The sequence below is a fragment of the Polyodon spathula genome, chromosome 1, assembly GCF_017654505.1.
Source record: "Polyodon spathula isolate WHYD16114869_AA chromosome 1, ASM1765450v1, whole genome shotgun sequence".
Lineage (NCBI taxonomy): Eukaryota > Metazoa > Chordata > Actinopteri > Acipenseriformes > Polyodontidae > Polyodon > Polyodon spathula.
This window is the reverse complement of record NC_054534.1, coordinates 33,404,246-33,418,828: the sequence shown is the minus strand read 5'-3', so window position 1 is coordinate 33,418,828 and position 14,583 is coordinate 33,404,246. Positions and strand designations below refer to the sequence as shown.

Genomic DNA, 14,583 nt, shown 5'->3' with positions numbered 1-14,583 from the left:
CGTTTAGGTAAGGGTACGCAGGCTGAATGTTTGCACATGCCTGCTAGTACAAGTACCAGCACCTTTCATCAACAAGTCTAAAAAGAAAACAGCTCTAAACGTCAACACCAAGACCATGTATGATACCGTGGTTATCCCTACAGAGGGCAAACAGGTAGGTCCCTCCCGAAATATCTGCGGGCTTGGTGCTGAGACTGCAGACATTTTCATTGTACAAAGAAATTCAGTTACGGTTTGGCTTTATCTTTCTCTCGTCAGTATTGTTCGGTTTGTAATTTTATGCAAATGTTGGTTTCGGTTCAGTCTGGCTATATCATAACACTTGCATTCCTATTGGCTGGTACATAATGATTTTCAAAACCACTGGATTTTTTCCATAACCACACGCAGCTCATTGAACTTCAGTAACTAGCTGTTCGTGATACATTCTATACTACCCTGAATGCAGCTTAAAACGAGGAGAGATAATGAGAAGGGAACAAGACTTCTATGGCAAATAAAATGCTACAGTAAAGAGCTATGTACAAATTCTCATTAAGTACTGTGATCACATGCCTGTTTCACTCTAAAAACCTTAGATTCAATCAAACTACAATACACTGTTTCATAAAGTTAATAAGGCTGGGACGATGCCTAATTTTTAACTATCAATATATCTCTCCAAAAAAGCCGATACATTGATTCATCGACATTGTGAAAGCTTTACAAAAAAAATCCTGCAATACATGTGGAGCCAAGTAACAACTAATCCAGAGAAATGCAGGACATTTTAATAAAACGCACAACAGCAGTGAGTTTCTAAAACGCAGATATAAAAACAACATTCCTCCTTTTCATCCCTATCCGATAATTGTTTATATTATGAAGTAGACTTATGCACATAAAAATGTTTCCATTGATCCCTGCATCCTCAAAAAATTTCAATCATTCTTGTATGATAGTACACTTGGTGTCTTGAAAGCCAAAGTTAATGCCAGTATGAAGGCTAAAACTTAGTGTTGAGGTGTTTCCCACTAAATTGACTCTCAGACTATCGTTTGATATAAAAGGATTTAAAAATAATTTTAACACAACAGTGGTAGATAGTATTAATGAAAAAGACATGGAGACTGACACCGATTCTTTATTCAATACATTAACAGTCTGACTTTGTTGTTCTCCATATGGACACATTACCTATTAATACTGTAAATGTACTACTTATATTTTGTTTAAATAAAAAGCAGTTGAAATGTGTTTATTTAAAAGGTGTAGTGCCCCATAAAGTGGTTACCATTTAAGCTCATGTTGAAAATAGCCCTGGGAAACTAGGTTATGACAGGTATTTTAGTTGCCCCCAAGGGAAAGTAACATTAACATGTTTTGAGTGGAAAACCTTTGTTAATTTGATATTCTTGTTATCGCAAAGCAGATTTACAATAGTCTATTACGAAGAGGCCTGAATAATAGATACATTAATTAGTAACAAGCTTAATTGTGTATGAATGATTAAGGTCACCATAAAATCTGGACTGGCTCAAATTGCTATGATATGGCCGTTTTATTTCCATCCTTGAACTTGTTTAATTTTTTTACAGCTACAGCCAACAGATAACAAGGGTGTTCAGACTACATTTTACAGTTATTTCATTTGACTGGTGGTTGCAGTCTGCTGCAAAACACTGCGCCGTGCTGTGTACTAGCTATACATTGATTTACATTAAAATATGACCTCTTGCTGTACAATTTTACAGATGCTTTAAAACGCACCAATTACTTTCACTATAGACTTGCCTGTTTGTTCGGAACCACCACAAATCAAAGTGGATGTGACGTCACACTAAAGAATCGTATGGAAACCAGCAGTTTTGGGGGGGTGGGGGGGGGTGTTCATGCTTTCATAACCTCTCAAATCCTTTCTGGTCAGCAAAAGAATGACCTGCCGCTTTTTTTTTTGTGTTTTTTTTTTTTAATCAAAATCAAATGCAATAGTTCCATCTGTCTGGATGTCAATCTATTGTCTGGTAAACAACCAACACGACACATTTGTGCCTTCTTTTGATCTAATGTTTCACAGCATGAATTGGTTGACTGAAAATGCTGCAGGGTGCCCTATAATAATTATGCTTCCAGGCCACAGTAGATTTCTCAGTTAGTTTCTTGTACCTACTTTTTTGACATGTCAAAAGCACTGTATTTTATCTCCATGCACTACAGCCCTGCAACCACAAGGGGGCTTACATAATGCACACAAATCAGTCACAAATACATTGAAATAAAAGTGATTATACTTATTTATTTCATTGATGTCAGACAACTGTTTTGGAACTGCAATTTAATTATGGTAACAGCAGGTTCATAAGATAATGGACGTGTGAAAATGCAAATGTGACATGAGTATGCAAGTTATAAATGCAGTGTTCCCCCTCTATAACCAAGACTGGTTACACAGTATAGAGTCTTATAAAAGGAAGGGGACTTATCAGTTGACAGTACATGTCAGTCATGTACAGTAAATTGTAACATCTAACATTCAGTCCACTAGGTGAACCTTCATCTTTGGCTCTACTTGTTCCTCAGTTGTTCTCTATAATGGGGGATAGAGAATGGGGTTTCACCAAGTAGATGGTGCCAAAGAGCTAGCAACACTTTAACAGGGCTTTAAAAAAAAAAAAAAAAAAAAAAAAGGATTTTAGAAGGGAGCATTACTAAGGATATAATTGTCACAGTACAAATATGTAAAAGTGTCACAGCTAAAATATACAATTTCACGGAATTATCACAGCTACACAAATTTGAACTTAAAATACATTAATGCAATATACTTGTGCTAATGCACACAATAACTTTTCAAAGCAACAGTAACAAGAATATGCTTAGCTTTTAATTTAAACATGTATTCCTTGTCCGATGTAAAAAAAAACCACCTCAATACCGAAATTTAGTTCTTAAATAAAAATGTTCCGGTTATAAATTGAGAATTTTATAACAAAATCCTTTTCGTGAATGCCTAGTTAAAAAACATCTGTAGTTTTGATATTACAAGATGTACATTACAAGTTCACTTTTGATGTAATGTCTGTCATCCCTGAGCACATTGTTAAAAGATTAGAAGGATCGTTCTGCATCTAGACTGTTGACAGGTACTGTTAAGCACCGCAGGGGAACGACTGCAGAAACTGCAAATCAAGGTTTCATGTTTCACCAAAACCGTACAATGTCCTCCCTTTAGGTTTTGCAGAGGTATATTTTCTGCACAAAAGGCTTAGTTTAATTTGAAAAGTGTGTTTCTCCTTTAAAAGCTTGCTCTGCTAGTTGCTTAGAACTTAATACCGCCACTTTTTGTAGTTCTGTGCAAGTATTCCCCTTTATTTGGTGCTAGCTAACCGATTTAACTTCGCACTGCTGCCAACTCAAAAAACATGTACTGCTCACTTCCTATTTTCAAGCGGAGTGAAAACAAATGGCAAACATTCACGAGTTCCGTTAAAGCCGTGACCACCATGATATAACAGTATCCTTACATCATCTGGAACCAGACTTTAACAAAGGGGCAGGTAGTCTGCGAAAGTCCCACCCTGAACACGGCTCGGATCACCGCCGATTGATTACTTTTTAAACATCAGGATACTTACCAAAATCTACCCTTGTTAATATACACTGCATTGGATGCTCCGTTGTGTGTCTTGTTGTGGTGGCTCCACTTTCATAACAAGATGCGCACAGGTCGTAGTCGTAACAAATTAAACACTTGTATCTGCGACCTCGGAAGTTTCCTTTTAAACATGCATCGCAGCTGACACCTGCAAAACAGGAGAAAGGGGAAAACTATCAGTGCACCGTTTCAGATGATCAACTGTTCAAAAAATCAAATAAGCCTAAGTTTGATTACCACACCTTCCCATAGTTGTAGGGACCACGGCTGAATATTTGAGACAAATCTCTTGACTTCCAGTCCATAGCAAAAACCAACAGGTTGCTGGCCCTTGTGTCCACACAAATCATTCTTTGATAAGGCTCACTTAACAGTCCTGATGTCCACACCAGTTACTGCAGACACGCTAGCGTCAGTTAAATTGTTATCAAAAATAACTTGTTGGCTCAAAACATTAATATTTCAATTAATATCAAAGAGTTAGACCGGAACCCTTCCCAAGTCTAACTCATTAATATCTCTATCTACATATAATTACAGTCAAATAAACAGGATGGGTTTACAGGATGGACTTCTTGACAGTGCAAGTCCTGTTCCATCTGGACTTGAATATATTCTTCTAATTAAAAACAATGTCCCTTTCTTTTCCTGAAGTACCCTGGTCTGTTACAAAATACAAACCTTTAACAAAGTGGCACTCAGTAATTTAAACACGCTTTTATACTCATGTGTTGGCGTTCCCTTGGAATACTTTCTTTGGAAAGTGGTAGTCCTTTTAAACGCTTCAGGAAAAATCTAATATTTAAAAGGATTACAACTACAGTGCTGGCCAAGTTCTCTCTCTCTTTTTTGAAATATAAACTTAAAGTGCTTCACTTGTCAACAGAAACCTGCCAACTTCCTGCAATTACACTTTCTGTTGCACTAGTGTGTTCATTTTAAAGTTCAGACCATGTGCAAAGTACCATACACACCCCGCCATACACCCCCACCCCAGCCTCAGCCTCCAGTTAATGAAAACAGTACAGTTCTTTAAGGAATATATTACGCTCAAATAATTTGCTTTCCATTTATAGTAGCAGAAAAGAAGAATACAATTATATTCATGGAAATATTGCCAACTGCCACACTTTAGACCTTGAAATAGTTTGCAGCCATGACAGAATACCAAATTATTTTGAGGTATTTATGTACAGTGTATATTATACTCTTTCTGTAATAGCCACTGATTTAATTTGTTCTACACGCTTGTTCACTTAAATGTATTTCTATTTGTGCAATTAAAAGGTTTTTTTTTTTTGGTTTTTTTAAATCACCATCATTAGAAACAATATTTTTTTTAAGTTTAAAAATAAGGAAAGCATGTACATTTTAATATTTCTTTCCTTCGCTGTTTGACTGTACATTAGTGATCAGGATTTTGCAGCATTGCTTCAGAAAAGAAGGTTCCAGGAGTTGGTTGGTGTAAAATGATAAAGCAAATTGATGTGTAACTATTTAATTCAGGATCATATTCTATGGAAGCAGGTACAGAAGTACAGGAGCATCTGAAAAAGTGGCATGAAAGTTCCAAAATGGAGGAAGCTACCAGCAAAACCTCCCCCCTTTCCACATTATACCGGCTATTGCTTACTGCAGGTGAACATGTTAACACAAACTCGCCCGTTCGAAGCGTTGGCGACTATCATACTTTTATTAAAATGATTTCCAAGATATCAAATGGGATGGGCAGCTTCACAACAGGTCATATATATATATTCCTGATACTAAACAGAATACAGACAGAGATAAATGAATGGAGATGCATCTGATCACAGTGGTTCACTGTTCCAGGTGTTTAGAACAAGAGTCCTCAATGACCAGCTGGGCTCCAATGGCTCCTAGGCCAAAAAAAATGGTCGCCACTTTAGAAGCAAGTTAGTTGCTACCATGATCAACTGCTTAAAATACAAGAGCTTGTTATGACACTAAAGTGATACTACAGCACTTGGTTTGTACTTACTTGTTTATGCTGCTGAATGTTTAATCTATGTAGCTCATGGATAACAAATGAAAATATTCTGCAAGCATATGGCAATATATTTTTGATACTTTGATATAAAAAAAAGACAGAAACATACTTGTGAACCACCCTGACACAAACATGTATCTGCAGAGCTTGGACCACCTTCCCAGCATAAATGAAGGAGTGCAGAGGCCATTGCTATTTAAGGCTAGGCTGAAGACTTCGCTTATCAGGCTTATTAACAATGTCCCCATCAAGAACGAGGCGAGTCCACACTGGATTTTAAATCGGCCAGAGCAGGTCAAATTTCGCCATCACCCTGATTAGATTATCACCATTAATAACCCGCCTACGCTCAGCTTCTGTTTCACTCTGCTGCCAGCAGACTTGACAAAAACACCTTTAATACAGTGAATGGTAGGCGAGGCTGCTAGAGTACACGCTAATAAATAATATTATCTAATTATCAGTGTAGACACAAATGAATGCATGCTCATGTTTGTTAGCAGATCAAATTTTACTTACAAAATATAAATTTTACTTACCAAAACAATTTAAAATCGATACAGGGGTCACTATCGATAACCATAATCGTCAAGAAAAATATCACAGGTTCACTGTGTAAATCAGGACACCCCTAATCTGAACGCTAAAATACTATTTAAAATAAATGTTCTGGTTGTAAATTGAGAATATTCATTAACATCTATTTAAACAGAGCTGTGGTTTTGTACACTCAAAGTTCACTTTTGATGTGATGTCTGTCATCACATTAACAGTAGAAGGATTGTTCTGCATCTACAATGTTAACAGATACTGTTAAACACAGAGCTGCAGAATTGGGGTTTGATGCTTCTCCAAAACTGTACACTGTCCTTCCTTTAGGTTTTGCATCAAGAGCGGTGGTTCTCACACTTTGGACCGTGCGCCTTTCCTCTTGTCTCTGCACATAAAATTGTGAAGTTTACAACATTGGTCCATTGACAGCTTGCACAAACTTCATGAAAAACCAATTTATAGCATTAGAAGAGAGTTCCAGTTTTCCCTCAACTAGAGCATGGCTTACAGTTGCATCCTTGTTGACAAATGCCAACAATGAGAATGTTTTTTTTAAACTAACTTTGAAACTCCTCAAATGCCAATTTTACATGGAAAATAGTCTCATTTGATCTCACCCCAGTTAAAGTTTACCTAAATCAAACCAAGGATGATAGAAAGCAGGCAGCAAGACATTGAACTGACCTTTAAAACAGATTTAGCATTCCCTCTCACCTGGAGAACAGTCTTAAAATCCCAGCTTGTTCACTTGGATGCAAACAGAGGTCCTCTCTAACCATCAATTTAAAAATAAAAATAAGTAAAAATATAAGAGTCCACAAGCTTCCAACATTTCTACAGTGAATATTTTCTAGATGCATTGGGTTTTATATGACTGTAGGGAATGCACCACTGTTCTATTTGCTAAAATTCCGACACCAGATGAGCTTTTCACCAGAGTACAAGAAAATCATCCAGTCCGCAGATGAAAGCCAAGTAGATTTTCACAGCTTTTATTACATTTTTTTGTTATATGTACCATGTCATGGAAACAAAAAGGTGCTGCTTTAAATATAGGGCAATATAAAAGCATGGAAATATTTAATTGCACAAAATTTAAGTTTTTTTTTTTTTTTTTTTTTTTTTAATATTCACATGCCTAGTCAACCACACATATACAGCAAACTTTGACATTTCAGAATTCAACAGTCCATTGTTTCCCCATGCCCACTATTGATCCAATGAAAAGTGGCAAGAAATGGAAAGAATGCATTTGGCATTCTTTTTTATGTGTCGTCAAAAGACAGTTGAATACAGTTTCCAACATAAAAACCAAACCCCTTGAGGAATTTACATGTTCCTTTCTGCCGGCTCACAGCTACATTTTATGTCATTTGCTCCGAATGATTGCTTAACCCTCACAATATTTTCCTGCTCTCAGCATCAGCATTCATATACCTTTTAATACCATGTGCTACTATCATGTGTTCTTTGTCGCTATTGCTAAATATGTGGTGTTGACAAGATTGCAGCACAGCAGTACACACACTTAGGGACAATCTTATTGTGTTCAGTTTCACCACAGGAGGCACTCTACAGTGACACTTAAGAGTATGCTTAGGGAATCTCTTTCATTTACTTATGCACCACTGCTTTGTTCCTGTTAAAAATCAATCCCACAGAATTAGCCAAGATCACCACAAAGCATCCTACAAGGTAATATAGTTTAATTACTTGAAAAAGACAAACACGCTTGTGAACCACCCAGACACAAACATGTATCTGCAGAGTGGATCTGTAATGCACCATATCACTGGAAAAATCAATTTCAACGTGTTGAATTTCCAACTTTAGAAATTGTTGAAATGTGAGACTAACACCATAACAAAATCAGAGAGCTTGGTTGATGTTATCTAAAATCATAACTAAATCTCAAAGTTAGGGCTTAAATCTGATATAATAATGTTTTTTTTTTTTTATTTTAGTAACCCCACTGTTGCTGCGGTCAGTTGGATCAGTGGCAAATCATGGGTTTAAAAAATCTAATAAAAAAATAATGCTACAAACATTCCAATAGAGCATGGTGTATTTAATTATTTTGTGAAGGTCCACAATTCTTGGTTACAGTAGGGCAAGTCTGGATCAACATTCACACAGCGACTCCTGTTCCAATATCCACAAACATAGCAATTTGAAAGAAAGAAAGATTTAAGGATATCGGAATGGAAATGAAAAACAAAATCTTAAATGAATACATAATTATTGTGGCATCACATAAATGTGAACTACAAGAATTTAGCAAAGGAGTACGCCAGAGAAAAATACCCCTCACTCATTCCAGTCATTCTTTTCTCTTACTTTTCTTTCTTTGATTTCCTCTCTGTGTCAGTCCAAACACACACAGTTGTTACTTAGGACTACTTTGCTTTTTATAGTGTTCAGTTCCTGATTGCACCACTATATAAAACCTTGTTTCAGCGGGTCTTAACACAGTGTTCAATTGTCTACTTGGGACCACACTGCACTGTCATCAGAATCGCTTTGGCGAATATGTTAATGATGGGGCAGGCGCTCTATAACAGGGCAAGACATGTCTTCAGAACACCATTTAAGTGCAGTTTTTTTTTTTTTTTTTTTTTATCTTCACTCCATTTACACACCAGATCAGAGGCAAGCACCGTCCGCACTTGCCCTGCGATTAGAATACAGCCCTAAGAGTTTTAGTTTATAGACATTAAGAGTTTAAGATGTTTGTGTTAATAAAAGATTTTTAAAACATACCTGTCTTTTCCTTGAGAAACTATATAAAATAGGTAGTAAATGAAAATGATTTAAATCAATGATTTGAAAAAAAAAATCTAGTGATTAAATCATGATTTAAAATCAGCAATTTAAAAATCCATGGGATTTAAAATCAGCCAAACTTGGTTATTACACATGAGAACATCATAAGAAAGTTTACAAAACAAGAGGAGGCCATTTGGCCCATCTTGCTCGTTTGGTTGTTACTAGATAATCGATCCCAGAATTTCATCAAGCAGCTTCTTGTAGGATCCCCGGGTGTCAGCTTCAATAACATTACTGGGGAGTTGGTTCCAGACCCTCAATTCTCTATGTAAAAAAGTGCCTCCTATTTTCTGTTCTGAATGCCCCTTTGTCTAATCTCCATTTGTGACCCCTGGTCCTTGTTTCTTTTTTCAGGTCAAAAAAGTCCCCTGGGTCGACATTGTCAATACCTTTTAGAATTCTGAATGCTTGAATCAGGTCGCCGCATAGTCTTCTTTGTTCAAGACTGAACAGATTCAATTCTTTTAGCCTGTCTACATATGACATGCCTTTTAAGCCTGGAATAATTCTGGTTGCTCTTCTTTGCACTCTTTCTAGAGCAGCAATATCTTTTTTATAGCGAGGTGACCAGAACTGAACACAATATTCAAGATGAGGTCTTACTAGTGCATTGTACAGTTTTAACATTACTTCCCTTTATTTTAATTCAACACTTTTCACAATGTATCTGAGCATCTTGTTAGCCTTTTTTATAGCTTCCCCACATTGTCTAGATGAAGACATTTCTGAGTCAACAAAAACTCCTAGGTCTTTTTCATAGATTCCTTCTCCAATTTCAGTATCTCCCATATGATATTTATAATGTACAGGTCGCTGCATAGTCTTCTTTGTTCAAGACTGAATAGATTCAATTCTTTTAGCCTGGCTGCATAGGACATGCCTTTTAAACCAGGCTTTGCCTCTTTCTGTCTGTTTCAGAGTTCTTCACTACGTTTAAAAGGAACTTTTTAGTTTTTTTAGGAATCTATTTTTAGCATAACTACTTCCTCTTTTTCAACAGTATCTTCTTTGCTGTCTTGTTACTGAACAAGTTCATTCCCTACCAAAAAAAACACAGAATTATAGAATTATTCTTATATGCTCCTGTGAAGGGCGATTTGAAGTATGAAACGTGTATCTTAAATTGTGTATTTCAAAAGAAAACGTACCAATGACGGTTGTTTTATTAGCCATAAAGAAGGGAGAGGTGGACGCCACAGCAGACAACACACGTACAGCAAGGTCACTTTGTTATAGCTGCAGAAACTGTTCTATGTTTGAATTCATAGCACTCACTGTGTATCTACTACTTACTATCACAGCAACCTACTGTACTCTTGTACCACCCTCTGGTAAGAACTATGTTGTCTCAAATTCACAGCATTTCCACTGTGAATGCAAACAAGAGAGACTGGCATGCAGCCTTCTCATTTCCAGCCGGCTAAACTGCCGTCTACTTTGCAAGATGAGCCACCTAAAATAGTTATTAAAAAAAGAAAACAAAAATAAAACACTAGGTTTTTCCAATGCTCGTTTGTTCCAGTGAATAGTATTCAAAACGTTTATTTTGTTCCACTAAAATAGTGGCAATTTCCACAATTCATAATGTATGCAAGTAGAGTAAAACATTCCTTCTCGGAGGGCAATGGAATCGGTTTCAAGCGATGATGATGATGACGGCCAAACTATACAATCATATACCCGAGTCAATAGTCAGGCAGCAGAGTTATGACATTGCATAACCTTTTTTTTTTTTTAAAAAACAACCTGCGTTTTCTATGTAAAAATTGCCTTTTTTACACTAAGTGTACAAAACACAGTATGTTATAGCATTGTAAAAGTTTTTTCTAATTTTATATTATGTTTAACTTCTCTTCGTGGCAGTCAAGCTTTCTTGCAGAAGTATTAACGTATTCCCAACTATTAATTAATATAATCCCAAGTAACCTCACATTAACTATATTCTTATTTCATGTGGCAAATATACCAAAGGTCACTTATTGTTTGTCAGACTATAGTTTAAATATCAGGACACACTTTACAGTAATTTTACTGAACCCTGTCTCCTGCCTCTCTGTAAACATAATAATCAACCTATTTAATATTCAGCAACAGTAAAATCAATCTGTGTTTAGATGCCAAAAACAAAACAAAAGCTATTAAATCAACACAGTACAACTAAATTAAATGCCAATATCAACCTCCACTGACAATGTGACAGAAGAATGGCATGAGCCATGCATTGCAATTGCACCATCCTGAAGGTTGATTCACACAACACTGCAAGGTCACTCCCTTTCCCCTCCAGGAGAGCACAATGGTTATCCTGTACTACAATGTGTGCCCTCCAATACAGAAAGGAGCACAAGGTGAAAAAAAACTACAGAAAAAAGGAATTTGGATTTTTTAACCTGTGTACTTGGTATTTATAACAAGTGGCTACTGTAGCTGTAAATTTTATTTTGAAAACACAATTTGTTCCAAGATTGTTCAACATTTTCAAATCTGACAGGGTTCTAAAATTGGCAACAAAAAGGACAAGGCCAAAATGGCCTTCAGCTAATACGTTTGTAGAGGGCACCAAGGCCACTAAACTTAAGTCAAGGCCAAAGTGTAGGAGATTGTGTAATTTTGCTTAGGATTCATATATAAAGCCAATTATTGGTCATAGAAAGAAACAACACTAACTTAATAACTATTTATTTATTCAGAATTTTTTTTATTATTATTTATTTATTTTTGTCAATCAGCAGCCGACATTTGAGTTTGCGAGGACATGGCTCCCAGCGCTGAAGCCAAGCATTGGCTTTTCTCACTAATCCATGGGACTGTTTTTGTTCAATTTAAAATAGCATATAGTCTACTCTGTTTAACTAAACTCAGAAATTTAATTCTCGCATGTAACATACAAAATGCAGAGCCGCTGTGTTGCATTAATGGATTAACTGAAAAAACTAAAAACATATCTATCACAAGATGGACACAAGGATAATAAAAACTAATCCAATGTAGAATAGCATTTCCTATGATTTAGTTTTGTTGTGATAAATACAAAAATTAAAATAAACAAAATAGCCAAGGGACCAGAAATCACAACCTTAGATCTCAGGAGTGCCAATCACAAAGAGAAATCAGCAACATCTGAGCAGTACAAGAACACACTCTCAGATCACATGACCTTATTTAAATAAGGTCCACCATAAAAGCTTGACAGTAACATTCACCAAGGCTTAATTTTCCTCCTATGAAAAAAAACTGTTTACATAATGCTACTTCTAAAACACACTCACCAATAAGTGTGTGCCTTTCTTAATGCCTTTGGTTTAGCATAAACTAAATGCCAATTTGTTTCAAAAGGATGGGAAATTTACAAAAAAAAAAAAAACAGCATGTTGTGTCCAAAGTGCAATTATGAAGATATTAGCCACTTGATCTCTTGTATAATATATGGCAGCTATAGGAGGGGGAGGGGACACTCACAAAAGGCTAGCTTAAGTGGATACACAAATTTCACCACAAAAACACACATATGCATAATTCTACAGAAAATATAGGAACCTTTTACAATATGAGCAGAGCAACACCAACAATTCAATCCAGAGCTCTCCGAAACATTTTTCCCCATTGAGTGTCCAGGACTCTCAACTAAAAAAAACTCCCAGAAGAAAATTTTGGGGGTGCTAATAAAGTACGCATTCTTAATGTTATGGTGCACAAGTGATTCATGTGTTCAAGTTGATGATTTTATTTTTATTTATTTATTTATTTTTAAATAAGAAACAAAACACAAATAGCCACAAACAGAACTTTTTTTGAAAGAACGAACAAAAGGCACAGCAAAAGAATCCACAAAGACGAAAACGACCACTAACCATTCTACTTAACCAGGCAGCCCCCACTGCCCTTGATATTAAAACAAAGACCAAATGCTCCAGAAGTAGAGAGCTTATCAAGTTTTTAAAATTCATAAATCACAATACGTGTTTTGGTCTCACTTAAAGACTGCATAGATTTTTCTACTGAGCTCCCCAAACTAAACTTGCTTTTTCAATCTTGCAAACTATGCATGCTCTGCTCGCCATGCCAGAAAACAGAGCTCTAGGAAAGTGGGAAGTGAAGTCCTACTTTCATTACGTTTCTTAAAAATGCATCAACAATTCATATCAGACTTAATAGGAGGGGAGCACATTTTTTAAAACACGTTTAATATGATCGGCTAGTAGTAGGGAGATTTAGACTGATGCATTTCTTTCTCTAGATATCTAGCTACAGTCATTAGAAAAAAAAAGTATATATATATATATATATACATATATACACACACACACACACACACACACACATATATATATATATATATATATATATATATATATATATATATATATATATATATATATAAAAAACCAGTATTAGAATTACAGTCTACCCCGTTATACCCTGGTTTTCAAGGTCTACAATTGAAGACCGCGCTATGTGTGTTTCGCCTTAAACGAATATTGGCATTTTTGTTCCCAAAATGACTTACGAAAGGCCCAATTAGTATTGTTGCATACTGTTGAAAATGAAGGAAGGAGACACAGTTGGCAGGTAATAGAATCCACTGTTTATTGAGACGATTATTCCTGGCCCGTCAGCCTGCGCCACACCAAACACAACAAAGTCCTGCACATTCACACAGCAGCTTGTCTGACTCAACTGTCAGCTCTGTCCGCGTTGATGTGGGCTTTCATGTCCCCGCCTACACGGACGTCAATCAATCCAGGCTGAGGCAAGCTTACTGCTTCCCTACTTACACACACAGGGTCCGTAAACCAGTCGTGTTACAGTATAAAATCCAGGGTCGTTACAATACATACAGTGTAAAAGAGACTGCTATTCCACCATTTTGAAGTTTACACCATTCATTTAAATTGTATACATTTTTTATAATAAATGCTGCAAACTAAATAATCCAAGAATGTTTATACACAATTGTATTGTTTTGTACTTGTTTTGTAACATTAACAGACGGTTTGTGTTTACTTTTAGAAAAAAATACAGTGCAAGCACGGGAGCTTTATAAGTACTGTATGTCCCAGTTTCAACTTACATGATGTCATGCATATTTACGTTGTATATCTAGGGTTTATGTCACAACTGTGTCCTCGCCACTTACCATTAAAGAAAATACCCACTATAGCTCATAATGTGATTAACCATAATAAATACAATACCTCAGTAAGAACTAGCGAGTCTGGCTTAATTATCCCTAGATTCATGATGAAAAGAGATTGACAATTAATATTATGTATGTTCAGTTATTTAAAATCAATCATAACTGTATTTGTTATAAAACAAAAATAAACCTAACAAACAAAATTATTATTACATGTACTCATAGTCTCAAAAGGAAGAAGAATAAAGGTTAGGCTTCACCGTTAAAAGTATATGTACAAAGAAGAGACAAAATAAAAACATTCAAGGAAAAGTAATGCATTGTTAAATGTTCATATTGAATCCTTGATGTGCTCTCTGGTCACAGAGTTCTGCATTAGTGAAGCAGTCTTAATAGTTCATCATGCACTGTTTGGTTGAGTCA

The 14,583-nt window shown here is 36.0% G+C and overlaps 1 protein-coding gene across 1 annotated transcript in view; it reads right to left on the bottom strand.

Annotated features, from left to right (window-relative positions):
- LOC121317555 (E3 ubiquitin-protein ligase KCMF1) overlaps window positions 1–14,583 on the bottom strand; it is a 48,928-nt gene that overhangs the window by 18,137 nt on the left and 16,208 nt on the right. Inside the window, exon 2 of the mRNA XM_041253622.1 lies at window positions 3,615–3,782. Coding sequence (XP_041109556.1) covers window positions 3,615–3,782 — 168 coding nt within the window. The remainder of the gene's footprint in view (window positions 1–3,614; window positions 3,783–14,583) is intronic.